The sequence below is a fragment of the Brachycentrus maculatus genome, unplaced genomic scaffold, assembly GCF_059751285.1.
Source record: "Brachycentrus maculatus isolate JH-2025_06_01 unplaced genomic scaffold, ASM5975128v1 h1tg001543l, whole genome shotgun sequence".
NCBI lineage: Eukaryota > Metazoa > Arthropoda > Insecta > Trichoptera > Brachycentridae > Brachycentrus > Brachycentrus maculatus.
The window spans coordinates 24,802-45,259 of NW_028282176.1; the positions used below are offsets into that span (position 1 = coordinate 24,802).

Here is a 20,458-nt window from a genome sequence, read left to right on the forward strand (position 1 = left end):
TTTTTTAAAATTATTTAAAAAAAATTTCTTATATATATATAATGCCAAAAATTAACTTAGCGGCTACGTACAATTACTGCGGATTTCACCTTATTTTATGAAAAGGCTTAAAATCTGCAGTAATTGTACGTAGCCACTAAGCTCTTTTTTGATATATTATATATATAATAGAATTTTTTTTAAAGTATATAAAAAAAATTTATATAAATGTTAGTTTAAAAATCTGATAAATAAATACAATTAATATAGAATTTTATTTAATTTTTAAAAATAAAATTCTATATTAATTGTATTTATTTATCAGACTATTTTATTTCTGTTATTTGTATACATATAACTATGTATATATAATGTTGCTAGGACGGTCCAACTGGGGCTCATTACCCTAAGTGGGCCGAGTTCGACTCTCGGCAGCAACATAAAAAATATTAGGTGACAATTTATAAAACTATCGATAAACGAGTAGATTTAAGTACTTTCATTGATTTAAATGGTGAACGGCAACCTTATGTAGTGGGGGTTTTTCCTTGGTATGCAAACATTATACATGAACACAACTCAACTAAAATTTTAACATCTAGTACTAATTTTGAAAGCCATTATTTTGTAAATATTGACAGCAATAATATACGAAGCTTCGGGGCAAGCCTAAAACTAGAACTTTTAAACGGTTTTTTTAGTATTAGTGAGTTATTAAATTTTAATGTAAACAAAAAGTTAAACTCAATAGATTTAGTTAATATATATACTTTTTATAATTTTTTTACAGAAATACGCTTTAGCTTATTTTGATATAAAAATGCCAAAAATACGAATTCTCTTTCTTCTATTTTTTTAAATACTGTATGATTAGAGAGGGAATCAAGTGAAATGTTTAATATAAACTATAATAATTTACTAGATTCGCGAAAGCTACTTCTTGATTATACGTGTGCTAGAGGTATTTTGAATAAAACTTATTTTAATAACAAGTTTACTCATTATTATTATAATTATAAGTATGTTTTTTAAAATATTAAGTGTTGGAGTTAATTTATATTTTAAATTTTTTTTTTTTTTTAATTTTTTTAATTTTTTTAATGTTTGAAAATTTATTAACATTTTTATTAATTTCAGAAATAACTTGAAGTTTACTTTTTACCATTATAGCAATTACTGGCCTTTGAATTGATTCCCAGTTAATGTTAGGTTTAACTTTATTTAGTTTAGTCGTTTCGGGGTTAGAAATAAGTATGGGATTACTAATTTATTTTTTAATTTAGTGTAGATATGGAAAAACAAATAAGTAGTTTAGTAATGTTACTAGATCCTTTATTTACTGAAACTGATAGCTATGATGATTCGTTTAGCTATGAGGATTCAGATTACCTAATTTTTGGATGTTTTGATAGCTATAGATTAATAGATAATTCTGAATTTATTTTAAGGGTAAGCGCCAGCAAAAAACAACCCTTTATAAATATTATTGGAGTACTCTCTGAATACAGAAAATTTATTACAAGTGGGAGATTGTTTGCTAAATATGGATTACATAGAAAAAGCTTAAAAACTTCAAATAAATCCTTTGATATAATAAAGGTCAATTTAGATAATTTTTTTGAATATTACGACCAATTTTATATAAATATATACATCAGGCCATTAAATAAAAAAACTTTAAAAATATTCAGTTTACTGCCTACTACTATTCTTTCTAAAATAAACTTTTTAGGTTTATCAAATTACTTTAATATAATAAAATATAGAGCGCACCGCATAAAAAAAAATATTAAAAAAAAAATATTATATTTATAAAAAAAAATGTAGATGGGTAATTGTTTTATTGCTTTCAAAGTACATTATTTTTACTTTATATTTATAGTTTTACTGAATACTTTTATTATAAATAATAATGTACTTTGTATACCCTGATGGCTACTGCTATCTAACAGCTTAAACGATTGATTTTTTAATTTTTTTTTAATTTTATTAGTTTACAGCCTACTTACAAAAATAAATATTTATAATTATTTGTGTATATATGTATACACTTATGTATATACAAAAAGTAAATATATGTATATTACAAAAACTCAATTGTCTTTAGTAGACGGTTTGTTGACAATTCATCCTTTTTTATTTTATTTAAGCTTTCTATATTTTTTTATTATTTTTTACTGTTTAATAAAAAAAAAAATTAAAAACCACTTTAATTTATACTTATTTATAATATACGGCCTTTTTTTTTGTATTTTTGCGTTGTTTACAGGGGGTTACTGAAGTTATATACAAACGACTTGAAACTTTTGATGAACTTGGGATTTAGTTGAATTAATTTTAGTGAGCTCCATCCTAACTTATTTGTTTTTCTTACACTTTTCACCCATCATGTACTTTATTAATAACATTTTATTTTTTTGTATTTTAAATATTATTTGTATTTATTTTATACGTAAGGGGGTTCTTACCAGTAAACATAGTTTTTTTAATACATTAAATTTAAACGTATTATATATATACTATTTTATGGTTATTTTCGCAAATCTAAAAATAATATTATATAAAAATAATAAAGTTAATTTATTAGCTTTGTTTTTTTTTTATTTTACTTTGTTTATTTATTCGTTTAATTGGATTTTAAATTATACTGTTTTTTATTCTATAGTTTTAGTTAGCTTAGTTTTAGTTTATACATTTAAATATATTCCATTAAAAACTATTTTTTTTCACCTCAATATTGTTGTATTCTTTATAGTCATAAATGTAAAATATTTGGCTATTTATAAACTATTATATAGTTTTAATTACTACTTTACTAAAAATTATTATAATTTCTACTATACCAATAAAAATAATAAATTATGAAATTTATATAATAATAATTTATATTATTTAAATAAAAAAATAAAAATAAAAATTTCTAGAAATATATTAAATTTTTTAAACTTTAATTTAGATTTAAATTCAAAATTAGTGGTAAATAATGAAAATCAATATAAAAACACTAATTTTTTTCCAATGGGTTATAATCACAATAATTGAAATTTATTTAAAGTTAACAATTACTTTCAGCCTCAATTATTAAACTACTTAAATGACAATATAACTATTTACATTTTTTATAGTATTTACTTAATGCTTATTTATTATTTATAACTTACTTATGCACTTTTTAGATATTTACAAATATACAAAAAAATTTATAAATATAGTAAAATACAATAAAATAAAAACAAAAAAAGTATTTAAACTTTTTAGTGGTTTTATACTTTGAAAACAGATTTACAAATCTTAAAAGTAAAATTTAAAAAAAGAAAATATCCCTTTTTATCAAACTTTAAGCTAATCTTTGGAGATTCAGGATTAATTGCACAACAACAATTCAGATTTGAGGCGGTATATTTTCGTAGTATACATAAAATTTTACGTAAAAAATACCGAAAACGTGGTTTACTCTTTTCTAAGCAAAAATATTGAGTAAGATTTAATAAAAATATCTTTTTAAGTAAAAAATCAAAAAATGCTCGTATGGGTTCGGGTAAGGGTAAACTAGTTAGGATTGCATTTTGTGTTAGGCTAAATCATACCTTTATTGAAACTAGAAAAATAAATATTCGTTATATTTTGAGTATTTGATTAAGATTAAAAATGAAGTTACCCTTTAATATTAAACTTTTAAAAAAAAATTATTTTAACCATTTTATAAAATAAAATTTTGTTTTTTAAAGAAATAGGTTTATCCTTAAAACATATACGAATAAAATTAATACTGTTTACTTACAAAAACTCAGTAAATAAATTTATAATAAGAAAAATTAAGCAATCCTACCCCAACTTTAAACTAAAAATAAATAAGATACAAAAACAACAATTAGTAGTACTAAGAGCACCAAAACACTTTAAGGTAGGGAGGCATCATTTTCACTTTGGAAACCGTTTAGTTATACTAACAAACTCCCTTAATACAAAATATCATTTTACGGAAAATAATGTAATTTTAAAAATATTTTTGGGTAGTCTGTTAAATTATTTACCGAAACACCCAATTGCTAAGTATTCTGGAGTAACTATCACTAGTTGTTTAAAGTTTAAGTTTTTAAATATTTAAATATTAAGTGTTGCAGATTACATATTTTATAAATAGTACCCAAGCACAACAAATAGTTATACCTAGATTACGGTTAAAGAAAAGAGGGTTTTTTTATATACAACAATTTTTTAATAATTTACTTAAAAATACAATAGTTATCTCTGTAGTAATTTCAAATTTTTATATTGTAACATCCCCCAATATTCAGTTTACTCCTGTTTTAGACTACTTTAGTAAAAGTTTTTATAAAAAGTTTTATGACTACATATTTAGAATTTAATATATTATTTTTTATTAGTTTGTATTCAATAAGTACTTTTATATTTTTAATTAAAAACTATACAAAGTCAACTTATCCTTTTATGTACAATGTGAATTCTAAAAAACATAAAATTAATAACAGTAATTTGTTAGTAATTCATTTATTTCCTATTTTTATAATATGTTTTTATAACTTAACATTTAATTTTATACATCAATTTAAAATTACTTTAATACTTTTATTTATATCTGTTTTTATTTTTTTCTTACCAACTACTCATGAAAATACTAGTAATTTAAATTCCTTTAAGTATATAGCTCCACTTTTTGTGCCCTTATTTTTATTTTTAGTTTTTGTGGGATCTTCTTTTTTACATTTTTTATTTATAATTGAATTGCTTGGTTATTGTTTTTACTTTCAATTTCTTGTACCTAATAACTTTAAACATTTTTGAAAATTTATAGATTTATTTTTATTATATTATTGGGGATCCTTTTTTGGTACAATTTTGTTATTTTGAGTTAGTTTCAGTTTATTGTTTTCCTATAATACATTAAACTTTTTTGAGTTAACACTTCTCTTTGTTAATACACCTATAAATGGGGTTGTATCAGTGGTTTTCGTTTTAGGATTACTAATAAAGATAGGCTCTATAGGTGTGCATTTTTTAAAAATAGAATTATATAAATATTTATCAATAGAATCCTTATTAAACTTTAGTATTTTTTCAATTTTTATATTTATCTTTATAATTTGATACTTTACTTATTTACATTTTTTTAATAATTATGCTATTAACCTGATTTACCTAATTATAAGTATTGGAGCGGTTTTTTTTATACTAAATATAAAGTATATTAATAATATAATTACATTTTTTGGATATAGTGGACTAATAAATGTTAGCTTAATGTTATTAATTTTAATAAATTTTAATTAAAAAATATAGTGTAGACATATGATATGGTATACAACTCCTACAAAAAAAAAAAATCCTATAGTTACACCTTTGTTTTTTTGAAACTATATACATTTAAAACAGCATAATCTTCTAAGTTCTGGTATACACTGTAAAAACCAGTTTTTACGTCAAAAAATGACGATTAATAAAAAATTAATAGGATTTTTTACACAAAAAGGACTTGTTTCAAAAATAAAAAAAACATTTAGTAGTACCTATTTTAATTTTTTACGTGAGCTTTTGGGGTTAAAGGTAAAATCTCCCGATAGTCTAAATTTTAATACAATATTGTTGAAAAACCCAGACATCCTAAGCATATTGCATACAACTCCTTATTTATACGATTTCGGATATGCCTATATATGGAGAGGTATGCCACTTATTCCTAGCATTAAAGCAACTTGTATAAAAAAAAATGTAAAAAAACAAAAAAAATATAAAAATAAAAAAAAATATAATATACGATATACCTTTATTAATATTAAGGTACGTTTACAAGTATTAAACCGTTGATTTTCCTTGTTAGTAAAAATTGAAAATAAAAATATAAATATAAGTTTTTATAGAATAATAACGCAATTAGTAGTTTGCCCCCAACAATCAAAATTATTATTACTACGACAAAAAATTTATAGTGATTTCATCCCTGAGTAGTATGTTAATTGTCATGGCTGCAAAAGTTATTGTTTTTGGTTTATGCATGTTCCCTATTGCTTGTGCTTCCTTAGCTACCGGAATTCTTTTTGCTTGTTATAACTTAGCTGTTTCTAGAAACCCAGAAGAAGTTGAAAACTTATTTAATACAACCTTAATGGGTTTTGCTTTAATAGAAACCTTCGTTTTTTTATCTTTTGTTCTTGCTACAATTGTATATTTCATTTAAGTAAATTTATTTAAATTATAAATTAACTAAATGCTAATACTTTTTTTAAAAACTTGTTTTTTATGTGTATGCGCAATCATTGTTAGGGGAACAATCCCTCGTTATAGAATTGACCAATTAACAACAATAAATTGAAAAAATATTATATATTTTTTTGTTACTTATTACTTACTATTTCTTTTATATATATTTATATCTATAACTATTTAATATAATTGCCGGAGTAGCTCAGTGGTAGAGCGTCAGACTGAAAATCTGAAGGTCGGCGGTTCAAACCCATCCTTCGGCACTAAACTAATAAAGTGCTTGCATTAAATAATAAAAGTATACTTTGACTGCTTATTATTCAAAGGATTGATATTATGTTTGACAACTTATTATTTAATTTTTTTAATAGCTTTCTATTATTAAATTTGAAAAATAAAAAAGTAAAAAAAGATAATTTTATAACTATTTTTAAAAAAAGTTATATAAAAGGTTCAAACTTAGTTAAAAATTCTTTAATAAGAACAAAAACAAAAACAAAAATGGAAGAAAACAGAAAAAAATTATTGCGATTAAAAAGAAGAGTTCGGGGGAAAAAAATTAAAAAAAAAAATTATTTTTTTAATTTTTTTAAAAGTAAATTTAATAGTAATCTTTTTTTAGCTAACAATGTAAAAAAAATAAACTATAAAAAAAAATTAATATATGCTCAACAGTTTACGCAAGCTGTTTTAAAACAACTTATGGGGGTAAACAATATTAATACTATATATAACAACTATACTAATTGTATTTCCTATAACTTAGCTTTAAATAGCGCTAAAAAATTATTAAAATCTCATAAGTTTTTAAAAAAAACCAGGTCAGCTCTACTTATTTTTCAATCTACAATAACTCTTTTAAAATTTAAAGATATAAAACCTCTAAGTTTTTGCTTAAAGGAATTACTTGAAGGGGTACATTATTCTAAGCACCGTATATACTTTTTTTTAATTGAATACATAATAAAAAATATATGTAAACATTTCCAAGTTGTTTTTAAAATTTTAGGAATAAAAATTAGTTTATTTGGAAAACTTGGTGTTGGTGGAAGCGTAAAAAAGAGAAAGCAAAGCTTTACTTTAGGAAAATACACTAATACATCCAAATTTATAAAAAGAGAAGATATAAAGGAAATTGTTCGAACAAGAACCGGCGTTTTTGGGTTTGTAATATCTATTTTTTATTAATTATACTACTTGTAAACAGAAGATGCTTGTGATATTTTTCCAAACCTTCTTCCAATTTTACTCCTTGTTAACCTAACACCCCTTTTTGTGTATCTATTTATCCCTTTTATTTGTTTTATTAAAACCCCTCAGTTTAATATAGCTTTTTTAAAAGTTGTTATAATACAATAACTATTTTTTTTTGTACGTTTTATACAAATAATTTTATTATTATATAATAATTTTGTTCAATGTGATTTCCCAAATCTTAATGTTAATTTACCTATTTTACCGAATTTTTTTATTTTGTAACCCTTGCCATGATATTTAAATTTTAAAAAAGTTCAAAATATTTTTTTTTTATAAAATTTACTACTAAAAATAACTTCTAATTTTATTGACTTGTTTAAATTAGTTAATAATTCTGAATGTTTTTTCATTTTAAAGGGTGTTATAATAAGCCTAGTATTTAAAAGTTCTTCTTTATTTATGGTTAAAAAATGCTCTGATCATAAATAATTAACAAAAAATACATAATTATCTATTTTTATAATTTCAAATTCTTCATTTATAAGATTAGTAAAAATATTATTATTATTAATTATCATCCCTTTTTTAGTAAGCCCCCTATTAAGCCTGCATTTCCTAATTTACTTATAAGAAATCTGCTTAATTTATATTTTTTATTTGAAATCTTAGAACTATTGGTAATTTCACAATATAATTTTTGATTTGATCTAGAAAACTTGGAATTATCTATGTTATTATTTGATACGTTAGCTATTTTATAATGTATGCTTATTCTGGAATTATTGATTAAAACTTTTTTTACTAACTGAAGTAATTCAGTTTTTATATACAAAATACGAATAAACTTATTTCTATTATTATAGTATTTACGTTTTTTCATTATCTATCAATTTCTCCAAAAACAATATCTATTGTTCCTATTAATGTAGCTAAATCCCCCAATAAATGACCTTTCATTAACTTTGGTAAAAATTGTAAATTATGATAAGATGGTGATCTGATTTTACATCTGTATGGTAACTCCGTATTATTGCTTACTAATGATACGCCGAATTCTCCTTTTGGAGATTCAATAGAAATACTTGTAAAATTAGGTAATACTGTTAAACCTGTATGTCAAGAAATAAAGTGTTCTATTAAGTCTTCCATGTAATTGTAGGGGTTTATTGCATATTTAGCCTTTTTATCATAATTTGTAATTATTTGTATTTGTCCCTTATAGCTAGTACTAGAAAATGTGTTAGCTTGAAGTAATTTGCTTAATTTATTAATAACTTGATTTGAGATACTTAAGCTTTCACTCATCTCGAACATTCGTAAAAGAAATCTGTCATAGCTATCGCCATTATAGCTTACAAAACTTTTTAAAAATAATTGATTATAGCCAGAATAGCTTTCCTTCCAAGATAGCCTTAAATCTCTTTTTAATCCTGTACAACGTGCTAAAACCCCCGTTAAACCATAGTTTTGAACGTCCTTTACGCCATAGCTTCCTATATTAACTAATCGTTGTTTTCAAATTTTATTGTAACTCAACATGTTATGCATTTCATTTAGAGTAATATAACAATTTTTTATAAAAAATAATATATCTTCTAAAAGTTTTAAATTTATATCTAGTTTAAATTCTTCTTTTGGTCTATGGTATGCAGCATGCATACGTGCTCCAGAAACACGTTCATAAAATTCCATTAATTTTTCTCTTTCTTCAAATGCCCAAAAAATTGAAGACATGCTTCCAACATCTAGAGCATGACAGGCTATCGCAAGCATATGATTCATAATTCGTGTTAATTCGTCAAATAAAACACGTTGTAGATTTACCATAATATTAGAGGACTTTTTATTTAAAAGGAATTCGATTGCTAAGCAGTAAGCGTGTTCCTGTGTCATCATTGACACATAGTCTAATCGATCAAAGTAAGGAATAGACTTTTCATAATGTTTACATTCTATTAATTTTTCTGTACCCCTGTGTAACAACCCAATATGTACATCTCCTCTTTCTATAACTTCACCTCGTAACTCTAATATTAATCTAAGAACTCCATGAGCTGCGGGATGTTGGGGGCCAAAATTAACAATGATATTAGATGTTCTTTTTTTCAAATTTTTTAGTTCTTGTTTTGAATTTCATGATAGAAATAAACTTCTATTCATATAATAGGTGAGCAATTTTATTTTATCTAATATTTTTGAAATAAATAAAATTTCGATTATTTTATTGTATTTTATAATTTATAGTTTAAACACATATATTATAGTTTTCAGTACAAGAAATTTAAAATTTAAAAAATTTTCATTTTTAAATGTTTCTTACTACTTTTATATTTATCCTAGTTTACAAGTTTTTTTTTTTTTGTCTACTTTAAGTTTGTTGGGTATACCCCCCCTTTCTGGGTTTATTTTAAAATTTAATTTAATTTTACTCTTTTTATTTAAAAATAACGTATATATACATATTGTTTTTTTTAGTTATGTAGTTATTAGTATTTACTTTTATATGCGGATTGTAAAATTAAACTTAAAAAAAAAACCTACTAAATATTTTTTACGTAGTTTTTCAAAAATTTTTTTTACTAATTCATATAAATATTTTTTAATTGTAACCTTTATAATTTTTATCAATATCTTTTTTATTTTTTTTTTTAAAGATTTTTTTATAATTATGCAATAATTACTACTGTTAAACTTGACCAGCTCAGTTTTATGGCTACATTAAATCAACGTAGGAAAAATTTTAAAAAGCATCTATATTATAGACCTAAGCACCCTGCCCTAAAAAAAGCCCCCCAACGTCGAGGTATTGTTATAAAATTAAGAATATGTACCCCCCGAAAACCTAATTCTGCAAAAAGGCCAGTAGCTAAGATTTTACTAAGTACTAAACGAAGAACAATTGCTCATTTACCTGGTTCTGGGCATACAATTAGAAGACACTCAAAAGTACTAATTAGTGGACAAGGGCCTAGGGATTTGCCTGGTGTAAACTATAGTTGTATTAGGGGTGTACTAGATTTTGAGCCTATGTATTCTAAAAGATTTAGAAGGTCTATTTATGGTGTAAAGCAACCTGTAGGTTTTAGTATACATGTCAGACGTTGTCTACGTGAACTAAATAAAAAAAAATTTTAGGTGAGGGTTGACACTTTTTCTTATAATACAAAAATAGATACAAATTTTTTTAAAGTTAAAGCAAACACTTTAGTAAACTGATCCAGAAAAGGGTCCCTATGACCCCTAACTTTTGGTTTAGCTTGTTGTGCTGTTGAGATGATGCATGCAACTGTAAGTAGATATGATTTTGATAGATTTGGTATTATTTTTAGGGCAACTCCAAGGCAAGCCGACTTAATAATTGTTGCAGGTACCCTTACGAATAAAATGTCTACAAGTTTACGAAGACTTTATGAGCAAACAGCTAATCCTAAGTGAGTTGTTTCAATGGGTAGTTGTGCTAATGGGGGGGGTTATTACCACTATTCATATTCAGTTGTAAAGGGGTGTAATAAAATAATTCCAGTTGATTTATATGTACCAGGCTGTCCTCCTACTGCGGAATCACTTTTTTTTGGTATTTTACAAATACAAAAAATAATTAATAAACTAAGAACTTGACAAGATACTATATAAAAAAATTTTTTTTAACACAAAAACTTGATCATTTTTGATATCTTAAAAAGTATAATATAAATCCATGTTCAGACTTTTATTTTGATTTGTATGATATAAAATTGGGATACCCAAGATGATATAGAAAATGATGAGGGAAAAAAAAAAAAAAAAATAGAAACAATAAAATTAAAGCAATAACATTAAATTATTGTTATTTTCAAGATTTTTTTCATTCAATTACAATATATAGACATAGTATTCTTTGTCGAATAGCTATAAACTCACATAGAGACCTATTCTCCTTAGATTACTGTATTGTACATAATAATTTAATGGATGGGGACAAGGATATAAATTATGAGGAAATTGATAACTATATTTGTAGCTTAGATACTACCCCCGATATGTTTTTATATTTATAAATCTAAATTAAACTAATGTTAATAAAATATGTTAAATTTTATAACCCTACTACAAGAAATAGAACAGCTACTGTAAAATATTTTAATTATTTAAGTTTTAAATTATTAAAATTATGTTCTTTTAATGCTAGAAAAAGCGGTAGAAATAATAGAGGTATTATAACTACACGTGGTAGGCAAGGAAGTACTAAATTTTTAGTCCCTAAGGTGTCTTTTGAAAATATAAATACTGATAATTTTATTAATAAATGTTTTTTATATAATGATATAACTAGAAAACTATATGTTAGTATAATAACTGAAAACGAGCATGAATTTATACTACCAGCAACACGGACTGTAAATATAACAGAAGAGGATACAGAAGAGGATCAAAATGTAAATAAAATAAAAAAAAATAATTTTGATTTTTTTAAAAGTCATCACATTTATAATATAGCTAATATTTTAAATAATAGTTTTCTTGTGGATATGGGGGTAAGTATTCGTAATAGCTTAAAACAAAAAAATAACAAAACAAGTCGTAATAACTTATTTTACCCAATTAATCAAAGGTTTACAGAAGTAACTTGACAATTAAACTTTTTAATAAACTTTATTAAAAAACCATTTTTTTTTAAAAATACTTTTTTAGTTGACACGGGTAATATAATAACATGATACATAGATGACATTATTCCAGTGGACGAAACATCTTTTGTCTTACCACCTAATTTAGAGGAAACAATATCTATAAAACAAATGGAACTAATTTTAAAAAATCTTGCTAAAATACAAAAATTTTCTTGTTTAAAGGGGGAAATTCCGATTTATTTAGAATTTGTACCCTATTACTTTAAATTTTGTAATATAGTTTTATACCCTATAAAGGGGATAACTTATGCACGTAGTCCTGGTACCTTCGCTATCAAACTGAAAGGTATAAAATCACAAAAACTTTTAAAATGTATTTTACCCTCCTCAGGGACTACCTTTTTAAAAAAAAACACTTTAGTTATTGTTGGTATAAATTTTGATGATAACAGTAAAAACTATAAACCTGGTAAGGCGGGTATTAGTCGACTAGTAGGTTTTAGGCCAATAACACGAGGTGTTGCCCAAAATCCTGTAGATCACCCTAATGGTGGGAGAACTAAGACATGTCAACCTGAAAAAACCCCATGGGGTTGGGTTGCAAAAAAAAATAAATAAATTAAACTATTGTTATATAAATTTATAAAGTTTTCACAAAAAAGTATACAGGATTTTTATTATAAAAGTTTAAACTATAATAATATACAAAAAAGCAAATTAGTGTTAAAAAGAAATGATTGCATTTTAGGTTTACACAAAAATCAATATATATTTATTCATCAAGGGAGAACATGAGTTATACTAAGGGTTTCTCCTTACCATATAGGATTTAAGGCGGGGATGTTTGCCCCAAGTAAAAAACCATTTCTATTTAAATCAAAAAAAAAAAAAGGAACTCGTAATTGCAGACGGTAAACTAATACTATGGGACAACTTGGTAGTACAAAATTACATAGAATACCAACCTCTATGCTTTGGGAAACGTCTTTAATTACAAAAAAGTTATCAAACCCCATGCAAAGTAGAATTATAACAAGTAGTAGATTTTTAAATAAAGTTTATAATTATATATTTACGTTAAATCCTAATTTATGGAAATATGAAAACCAAAATTATTATTATTACTATTATTTACAACGTAAACTAATAAAAAAAAAATATAAATTTGTATATTTAAGTAAAAACGCTAGCAATGGAAGTAATGGGGTTATACCAGGTAGCATTCGTATGTATAAAATCGGAAAACATATTTTTATTTTATTTGGTTTTTTAGGATACTTACTTGAAAAAAGTAAAAAAAATACAACTTATATTTCAAAAAAAAAAAAAACTATATTTAGTAGGTGGCAAAAAAAAAAAAAAAAATTAAGTAGTTTATCTAAAAGTTTAAAAAAAAATGATAATTTTATATTTTAACATACTAGTTTCTTCATACAATAAAGTAATAAACTGCAAAATAACTTATATTATGAAGATACCAATTATAGTATTAATGATGATTTTTCTAAACCATTAAATAATATTTTTAAAAAAAAAAATTCAATAAATTCTATTATATGAAAATCGGCAATTTTAACTAAAAAAAAAATTTTAAAAAATAAAAAAATATGAGTATGAAACTTTATTTTATGATATTATAGAAATTTATGAGGTACCCCAAAACAACAGCATTACAGTAGAGTTACGGCTAAATTTGTTTTAGAAGATATGTTGAACTTGTATATTGCTTGAAGGCGCATAAAAGGTTATCCAGTAAGAGGGCAACGAACCTGATCAAACGGTAAAAATGCTAGATTAAATACAAGTATGCTACAGAAGTTTAGAGTAAACCAGTTTATGGTTGCATTTGGTTCTAAAAAAAGAATCAGTTATACAACTTTACTTTTAGGGGAGTATACTAATAAATTTTGAATGTATTTTTATATATCCGAGTGATTACAAGCACGTAAACACATAAAAAAATTTATTCATAAAAAAACAAAAAATTTAGAAATTGATTTAATTAGCTTGTCTAAAGGAATAACTAGTGGTTATAAGAGAAGAGGGGCTGCTAGCAGATTAAACAAATCTAAAAAACAATTAAGAAGTGCCACTGTTGGGTTACCACTCTTTTTTTCTCGTTTTATGTATACAAATATTAAGTCACGAAATTTTCCATTAAAAATTACTGTTCAACAAGAATTAAAACGAATTATAAAGGGAGCCAAATGGAAAAAAAAAGTTAAAAAAAAAGTTAAAAAAAAAGTTAAAAAATAATTTTTTTTAAAAAATTAAATGTAAGTCAATATTAGAGCTGTTGAATTTCAAATACATATAATGGTTTAAAGATATATATATATTATTTTTTTAACCGTTTAACATTTATACAAAAAAATATTAAATAAAAATTAAAAAGATGTGGTTTACAGTATTTGTGAATTGTCCTTATTCAGTTAATGGTTATAATTTTTTTAAAGTAGGTATACATATATATATATATATTAATCACTATTAAAAAATTTTATAAGTAAAAATATGAAGCAGATTTCTATACTTTTAGATTATTTTTTTTTTTTTTAAGAGAGGTTTTTATAGAAACTATTACAAAAATTATTATAGAGTTTACTTTGCAAATTTAACTAATTTTTTAAAGCTAGTAATAATAGCTATAAATAAAGCTTACATATGATCATATATTTTATTTTATTTTTTATATTAATTTCTATAATTATAATATGTCTATTTAAACAATATTAGGTGTGGATTATACCTATTTTTACTTTTATTGTATGAAAGTATTTAACTATAGTTACTGCTGTTTGACTTTTATTTATTTTGTTTGCTTTTATAGAATCCACCAAAATATTAAATCAAAAGCCTATTGGTAATAATAAAGGTTTTTTTAATGCATATCTTGAACCTATTAAAATTTTATTACCAATGGACAATTATCCAGCAGCAACTATTTTGTATTGAGTTTATTGCAATTTTATTTTTGATATAACTTATATACGAGTTTTGTACCCTTTTAGTATAAAAAGATTTTTAAATATAAAAAGTCTAGCTATCATTCTTATTTTGAGAACTACTAACAATAATGGGATTATCCTTATCTAAACATAATGTGAGTTTATATATATAAAATTTGGATTTTTAAGTAGTAATTTCAATTTAAACATTAGTACACCTTTAACAGCCATTTCCGGTTATGTTGTAGGCATTTCTCCTTATTTAATAAGTACTTTAGTTAAACGTAAATCAAAGAAGTTTTTTATTTTAAAAAAAATTTAAAAAATTTCAATATATACAGTTTACTAATAAGCTGAGTCAATGAAAAATGTTATCCAAAAATAAACCAAAATTTATAAAAAACATTTTAATTAGTATTTCTAAGTATTCTTCTGATTGAACCATAGATTTTTTTTCATGTAGTGTTTTCTTTTTTAATTTAAATAACTTTACAAAACTTAGCTATACACCATACAATCGCATAAAACCCAGACATAATCTAGAAAAACTAAACTTGTTTAGATTAAAAATATAATTAATAACAAACTATAAAACCTTACTAACATTTATTGTTAAAATATTAAGTGTTGGAGTGCATTAAAAATTGCTGACTAGCTCTTTACCCCACCATACCTGAACAACTTGTTGTTGTTGACAGTTTAAGTTTACGCTATCGCGGTATGGTTTGTTGTATTAATCAGAATTCAGTGTCTTTTGATCATTCTGAATACAAATTTAAGGGTACGCCTAATGAATTTAATGGGCAGTTTACTCCTAATAACCCCTTTTCCCTTTTTAAGCCCAATTATTCTCAAACAGGTTTTGATTATGCCACTAAACATAACAATTTAGTTATAAAAGTTAGTGATATAATTGATGAGCTAAAAATTTCAAAAGTTATAGAAATAAACAATAAGATAGTTACTTATGAAGAATCTGATGAAAACATCAAAATAGATAATGACTTATTAACGAAATTAGAAAATTATTCTGATTTGCCTAAATTTGGTGAAGGTACGTCTTTAAATTTATTGGAACTTAGTGGTAGTAGTAACAACAATTACCCTGTTACTAAATGGGGTATGAAAGAAATTTTTAAGTCTCATTACGAAAAATGTGATAACGCTATATATGTTCATAGTAATCAAGCAAGGTTTAATAACAGTGACATTTTAATAGATCAGGTATGTAGTGCAGTCAATGAACTTCATTCTATTGCTACTTATAACCCCTCTTTTATTTATTTTATAAATAGCTTAGTTTGATAATAGCAATATTATTAAACAAGGATTAAAAAAGGTGTGATTTATACTATTTATGGATTGGCTTTATTCACGTAATGGCTATAATTTTTTTAAAACGGGAATGTATATTGATCACTATTTGAAAAATTTTGTAAATAAAATTACAAAGCAGATTTCTATATTTTTAGGTTTATTTTTTCTAGAAAAATTTTCGATAGAAATTATTACAAAAATTATTACAGAATTTTATTTTATAAATTTAACTACTTTTTTTAAAACTGGTAATAACAGTTATAAATTAAGTTTACATATGATTATATATTTTATTTTATTTTTTGTATTAATTTCTATAATTATAATATGTCTATTAAAATAATATTAGGTATGTGGGACGATATTAAGAACTGTCGAATTGCAAATGTGTGCAATCGTTTAAAAGAATGTATATTTGGTCGCCACCTCTTACGTAGACGTAGAGTAAACAGAGTTGACACAAATGAGCCCTTTACATTAAGATTCGTCTACCATAAAATTCTTTGTAAGGTAGAAAAGGATAGGTTTATTTTAAGCTTCCCTTATTATTATTTTAAAGTAACTCCTGATTCCGTATCTTTACATGATTATGGTACTAATAAAGCAGCGCCAGTAAATTGATCGGATTTTCCCGATTTACATAAAAATCTTCAAGATGTGGGAAGGGAAGCGATTGAAACTTTTGAAAAGTCAAAACCAATTGTAATTGATGGAAAGACTATGACTTACAATGATGTTTTGGATGTGGGTTCAGAGTGGGACTCGAAGGTGGGAAGAATGTATATGGGAGATTCTGATTACGAAAAAGTATTAAGTAATCTTAAAATAAGGGATTCGAGGTTTCCCAAGTCTTCGCTACAGTCAGAATCTGATTTTATTTCTAAACTAATGGATATTAATAAAACGCATATTGATGGTAATCGAATAAAATTTGAAAATGATGAAGGGGTAATAGAAAGTGTACGAATACTTATTACGGAGACTAAAAAATATATAAGTGAAAATCCTGAAATTTGTAAGGATCTTGTGATGGATACCATACATCATATTTTTAATTACTAATTATTTGTAAAAAAAAAATATTAGGTGAGGTTGGGTCTTTTATATTGTATTTATAAACTTTTAGGTTTTTAAAATTAGTCACTTTATCATTATTTAATTTTTTTTAGTTTTCTCTCAAATTATTAATAATATTAAACAAAAACTAGAACTAATATAATTTTAATAACGATACCCTAGCTTTGTTTATATAACAGCTACGGTTTTTAAAATAGTGATATATGTTAGTTAGTTAAGTCTGAGGTGTTACAACTATAAATTTCACTAAGGTAAGTATAGCTAGAATAGTTACAAGATTTAGTATAAATAAATTACTTAATTATAATGAACATAATATTATTTTTATATAAAATTTAAAATCTCGAAAGAGAAAAAAAATAAAAAAGGTGACTAAACTAATAAAATTTATAAAAACATATTTTACCCAAGCATCTTATATTAAAACTAAAAATACACGATATATAAATATTTTTTATTTTTTAGTTTATTTATTTTTAGCAATTAATATCTATTTTGTTGTTTTTTTTTATTTGTTTTAAATGTGTAACCAAATAGTTATACGTTTAAAACAAATAAAAAAAAACAACAAAATAGATATTAATTGCTAAAAATAAATAAACTAAAAAATAAAAAATATTTATATATCGTGTATTTTTAGTTTTAATATAAGATGCTTGGGTAAAATATGTTTTTATAAATTTTATTAGTTTAGTCACCTTTTTTATTTTTTTTCTCTTTCGAGATTTTAAATTTTATATAAAAATAATATTATGTTCATTATAATTAAGTAATTTATTTATACTAAATCTTGTAACTATTCTAGCTATACTTACCTTAGTGAAATTTATAGTTGTAACACCTCAGACTTAACTAACTAACATATATCACTATTTTAAAAACCGTAGCTGTTATATAAACAAAGCTAGGGTATCGTTATTAAAATTATATTAGTTCTAGTTTTTGTTTAATATTATTAATAATTTGAGAGAAAACTAAAAAAAATTAAATAATGATAAAGTGACTAATTTTAAAAACCTAAAAGTTTATAAATACAATATAAAAGACCCAACCTCACCTAATATTTTTTTTTTACAAATAATTAGTAATTAAAAATATGATGTATGGTATCCATCACAAGATCCTTACAAATTTCAGGATTTTCACTTATATATTTTTTAGTCTCCGTAATAAGTATTCGTACACTTTCTATTACCCCTTCATCATTTTCAAATTTTATTCGATTACCATCAATATGCGTTTTATTAATATCCATTAGTTTAGAAATAAAATCAGATTCTGACTGTAGCGAAGACTTGGGAAACCTCGAATCCCTTATTTTAAGATTACTTAATACTTTTTCGTAATCAGAATCTCCCATATACATTCTTCCCACCTTCGAGTCCCACTCTGAACCCACATCCAAAACATCATTGTAAGTCATAGTCTTTCCATCAATTACAATTGGTTTTGACTTTTCAAAAGTTTCAATCGCTTCCCTTCCCACATCTTGAAGATTTTTATGTAAATCGGGAAAATCCGATCAATTTACTGGCGCTGCTTTATTAGTACCATAATCATGTAAAGATACGGAATCAGGAGTTACTTTAAAATAATAATAAGGGAAGCTTAAAATAAACCTATCCTTTTCTACCTTACAAAGAATTTTATGGTAGACGAATCTTAATGTAAAGGGCTCATTTGTGTCAACTCTGTTTACTCTACGTCTACGTAAGAGGTGGCGACCAAATATACATTCTTTTAAACGATTGCACACATTTGCAATTCGACAGTTCTTAATATCGTCCCACATACCTAATATTATTTTAATAGACATATTATAATTATAGAAATTAATACAAAAAATAAAATAAAATATATAATCATATGTAAACTTAATTTATAACTGTTATTACCAGTTTTAAAAAAGTAGTTAAATTTATAAAATAAAATTCTGTAATAATTTTTGTAATAATTTCTATCGAAAATTTTTCTAGAAAAAATAAACCTAAAAATATAGAAATCTGCTTTGTAATTTTATTTACAAAATTTTTCAAATAGTGATCAATATACATTCCCGTTTTAAAAAAATTATAGCCATTACGTGAATAAAGCCAATCCATAAATAGTATAAATCACACCTTTTTTAATCCTTGTTTAATAATATTGCTATTATCAAACTAAGCTATTTATAAAATAAATAAAAGAGGGGTTATAAGTAGCAATAGAATGAAGTTCATTGACTGCACTACATACCTGATCTATTAAAATGTCACTGTTATTAAACCTTGCTTGATTACTATGAACATATATAGCGTTATCACATTTTTCGTAATGAGACTTAAAAATTTCTTTCATACCCCATTTAGTAACAGGGTAATTGTTGTTACTACTACCACTAAGTTCCAATAAATTTAAAGACGTACCTTCACCAAATTTAGGCAAATCAGAATAATTTTCTAATTTCGTTAATAAGTCATTATCTATTTTGATGTTTTCATCAGATTCTTCATAAGTAACTATCTTATTGTTTATTTCTATAACTTTTGAAATTTTTAGCTCATCAATTATATCACTAACTTTTATAACTAAATTGTTATGTTTAGTGGCATAATCAAAACCTGTTTGAGAATAATTGGGCTTAAAAAGGGAAAAGGGGTTATTAGGAGTAAACTGCCCATTAAATTCATTAGGCGTACCCTTAAATTTGTATTCAGAATGATCAAAAGACACTGAATTCTGATTAATACAACAAACCATACCGCGATAGCGTAAACTTAAACTGTCAACAACAACAAGTTGTTCAGGTATGGTGGGGTAAAGAGCTAGTCAGCAATTTTTAATGCACTCCAACACTTAATATTTTAACAATAAATGTTAGTAAGGTTTTATAGTTTGTTATTAATTATATTTTTAATCTAAACAAGTTTAGTTTTTCTAGATTATGTCTGGGTTTTATGCGATTGTATGGTGTATAGCTAAGTTTTGTAAAGTTATTTAAATTAAAAAAGAAAACACTACATGAAAAAAAATCTATGGTTCAATCAGAAGAATACTTAGAAATACTAATTAAAATGTTTTTTATAAATTTTGGTTTATTTTTGGATAACATTTTTCATTGACTCAGCA

At 24.0% G+C, this 20,458-nt stretch overlaps 1 protein-coding gene and 1 non-coding gene across 2 annotated transcripts; one reads left to right on the forward strand and one right to left on the reverse strand.

Moving 5' to 3' along the window:
• Positions 1–6,392: 6,392 nt before the first annotated feature.
• Positions 6,393–6,464, forward strand: TRNAF-GAA (transfer RNA phenylalanine (anticodon GAA)). The gene has a single exon. It is a non-coding gene; the product is annotated as a tRNA-Phe (tRNA).
• A 1,813-nt stretch (positions 6,465–8,277) lies between these two features.
• LOC148298835 (NADH-ubiquinone oxidoreductase 49 kDa subunit-like) lies at positions 8,278–19,969 on the reverse strand (the record flags this gene model as incomplete). Its single annotated transcript, XM_088276618.1, is given in 4 exon segments — positions 8,278–9,496; positions 17,003–17,066; positions 18,578–18,739; positions 19,756–19,969. Coding segments are annotated over 4 exon segments (1,659 nt in total), but the record flags the coding sequence as incomplete, so codon positions are not given.
• Positions 19,970–20,458: the final 489 nt, after the last annotated feature.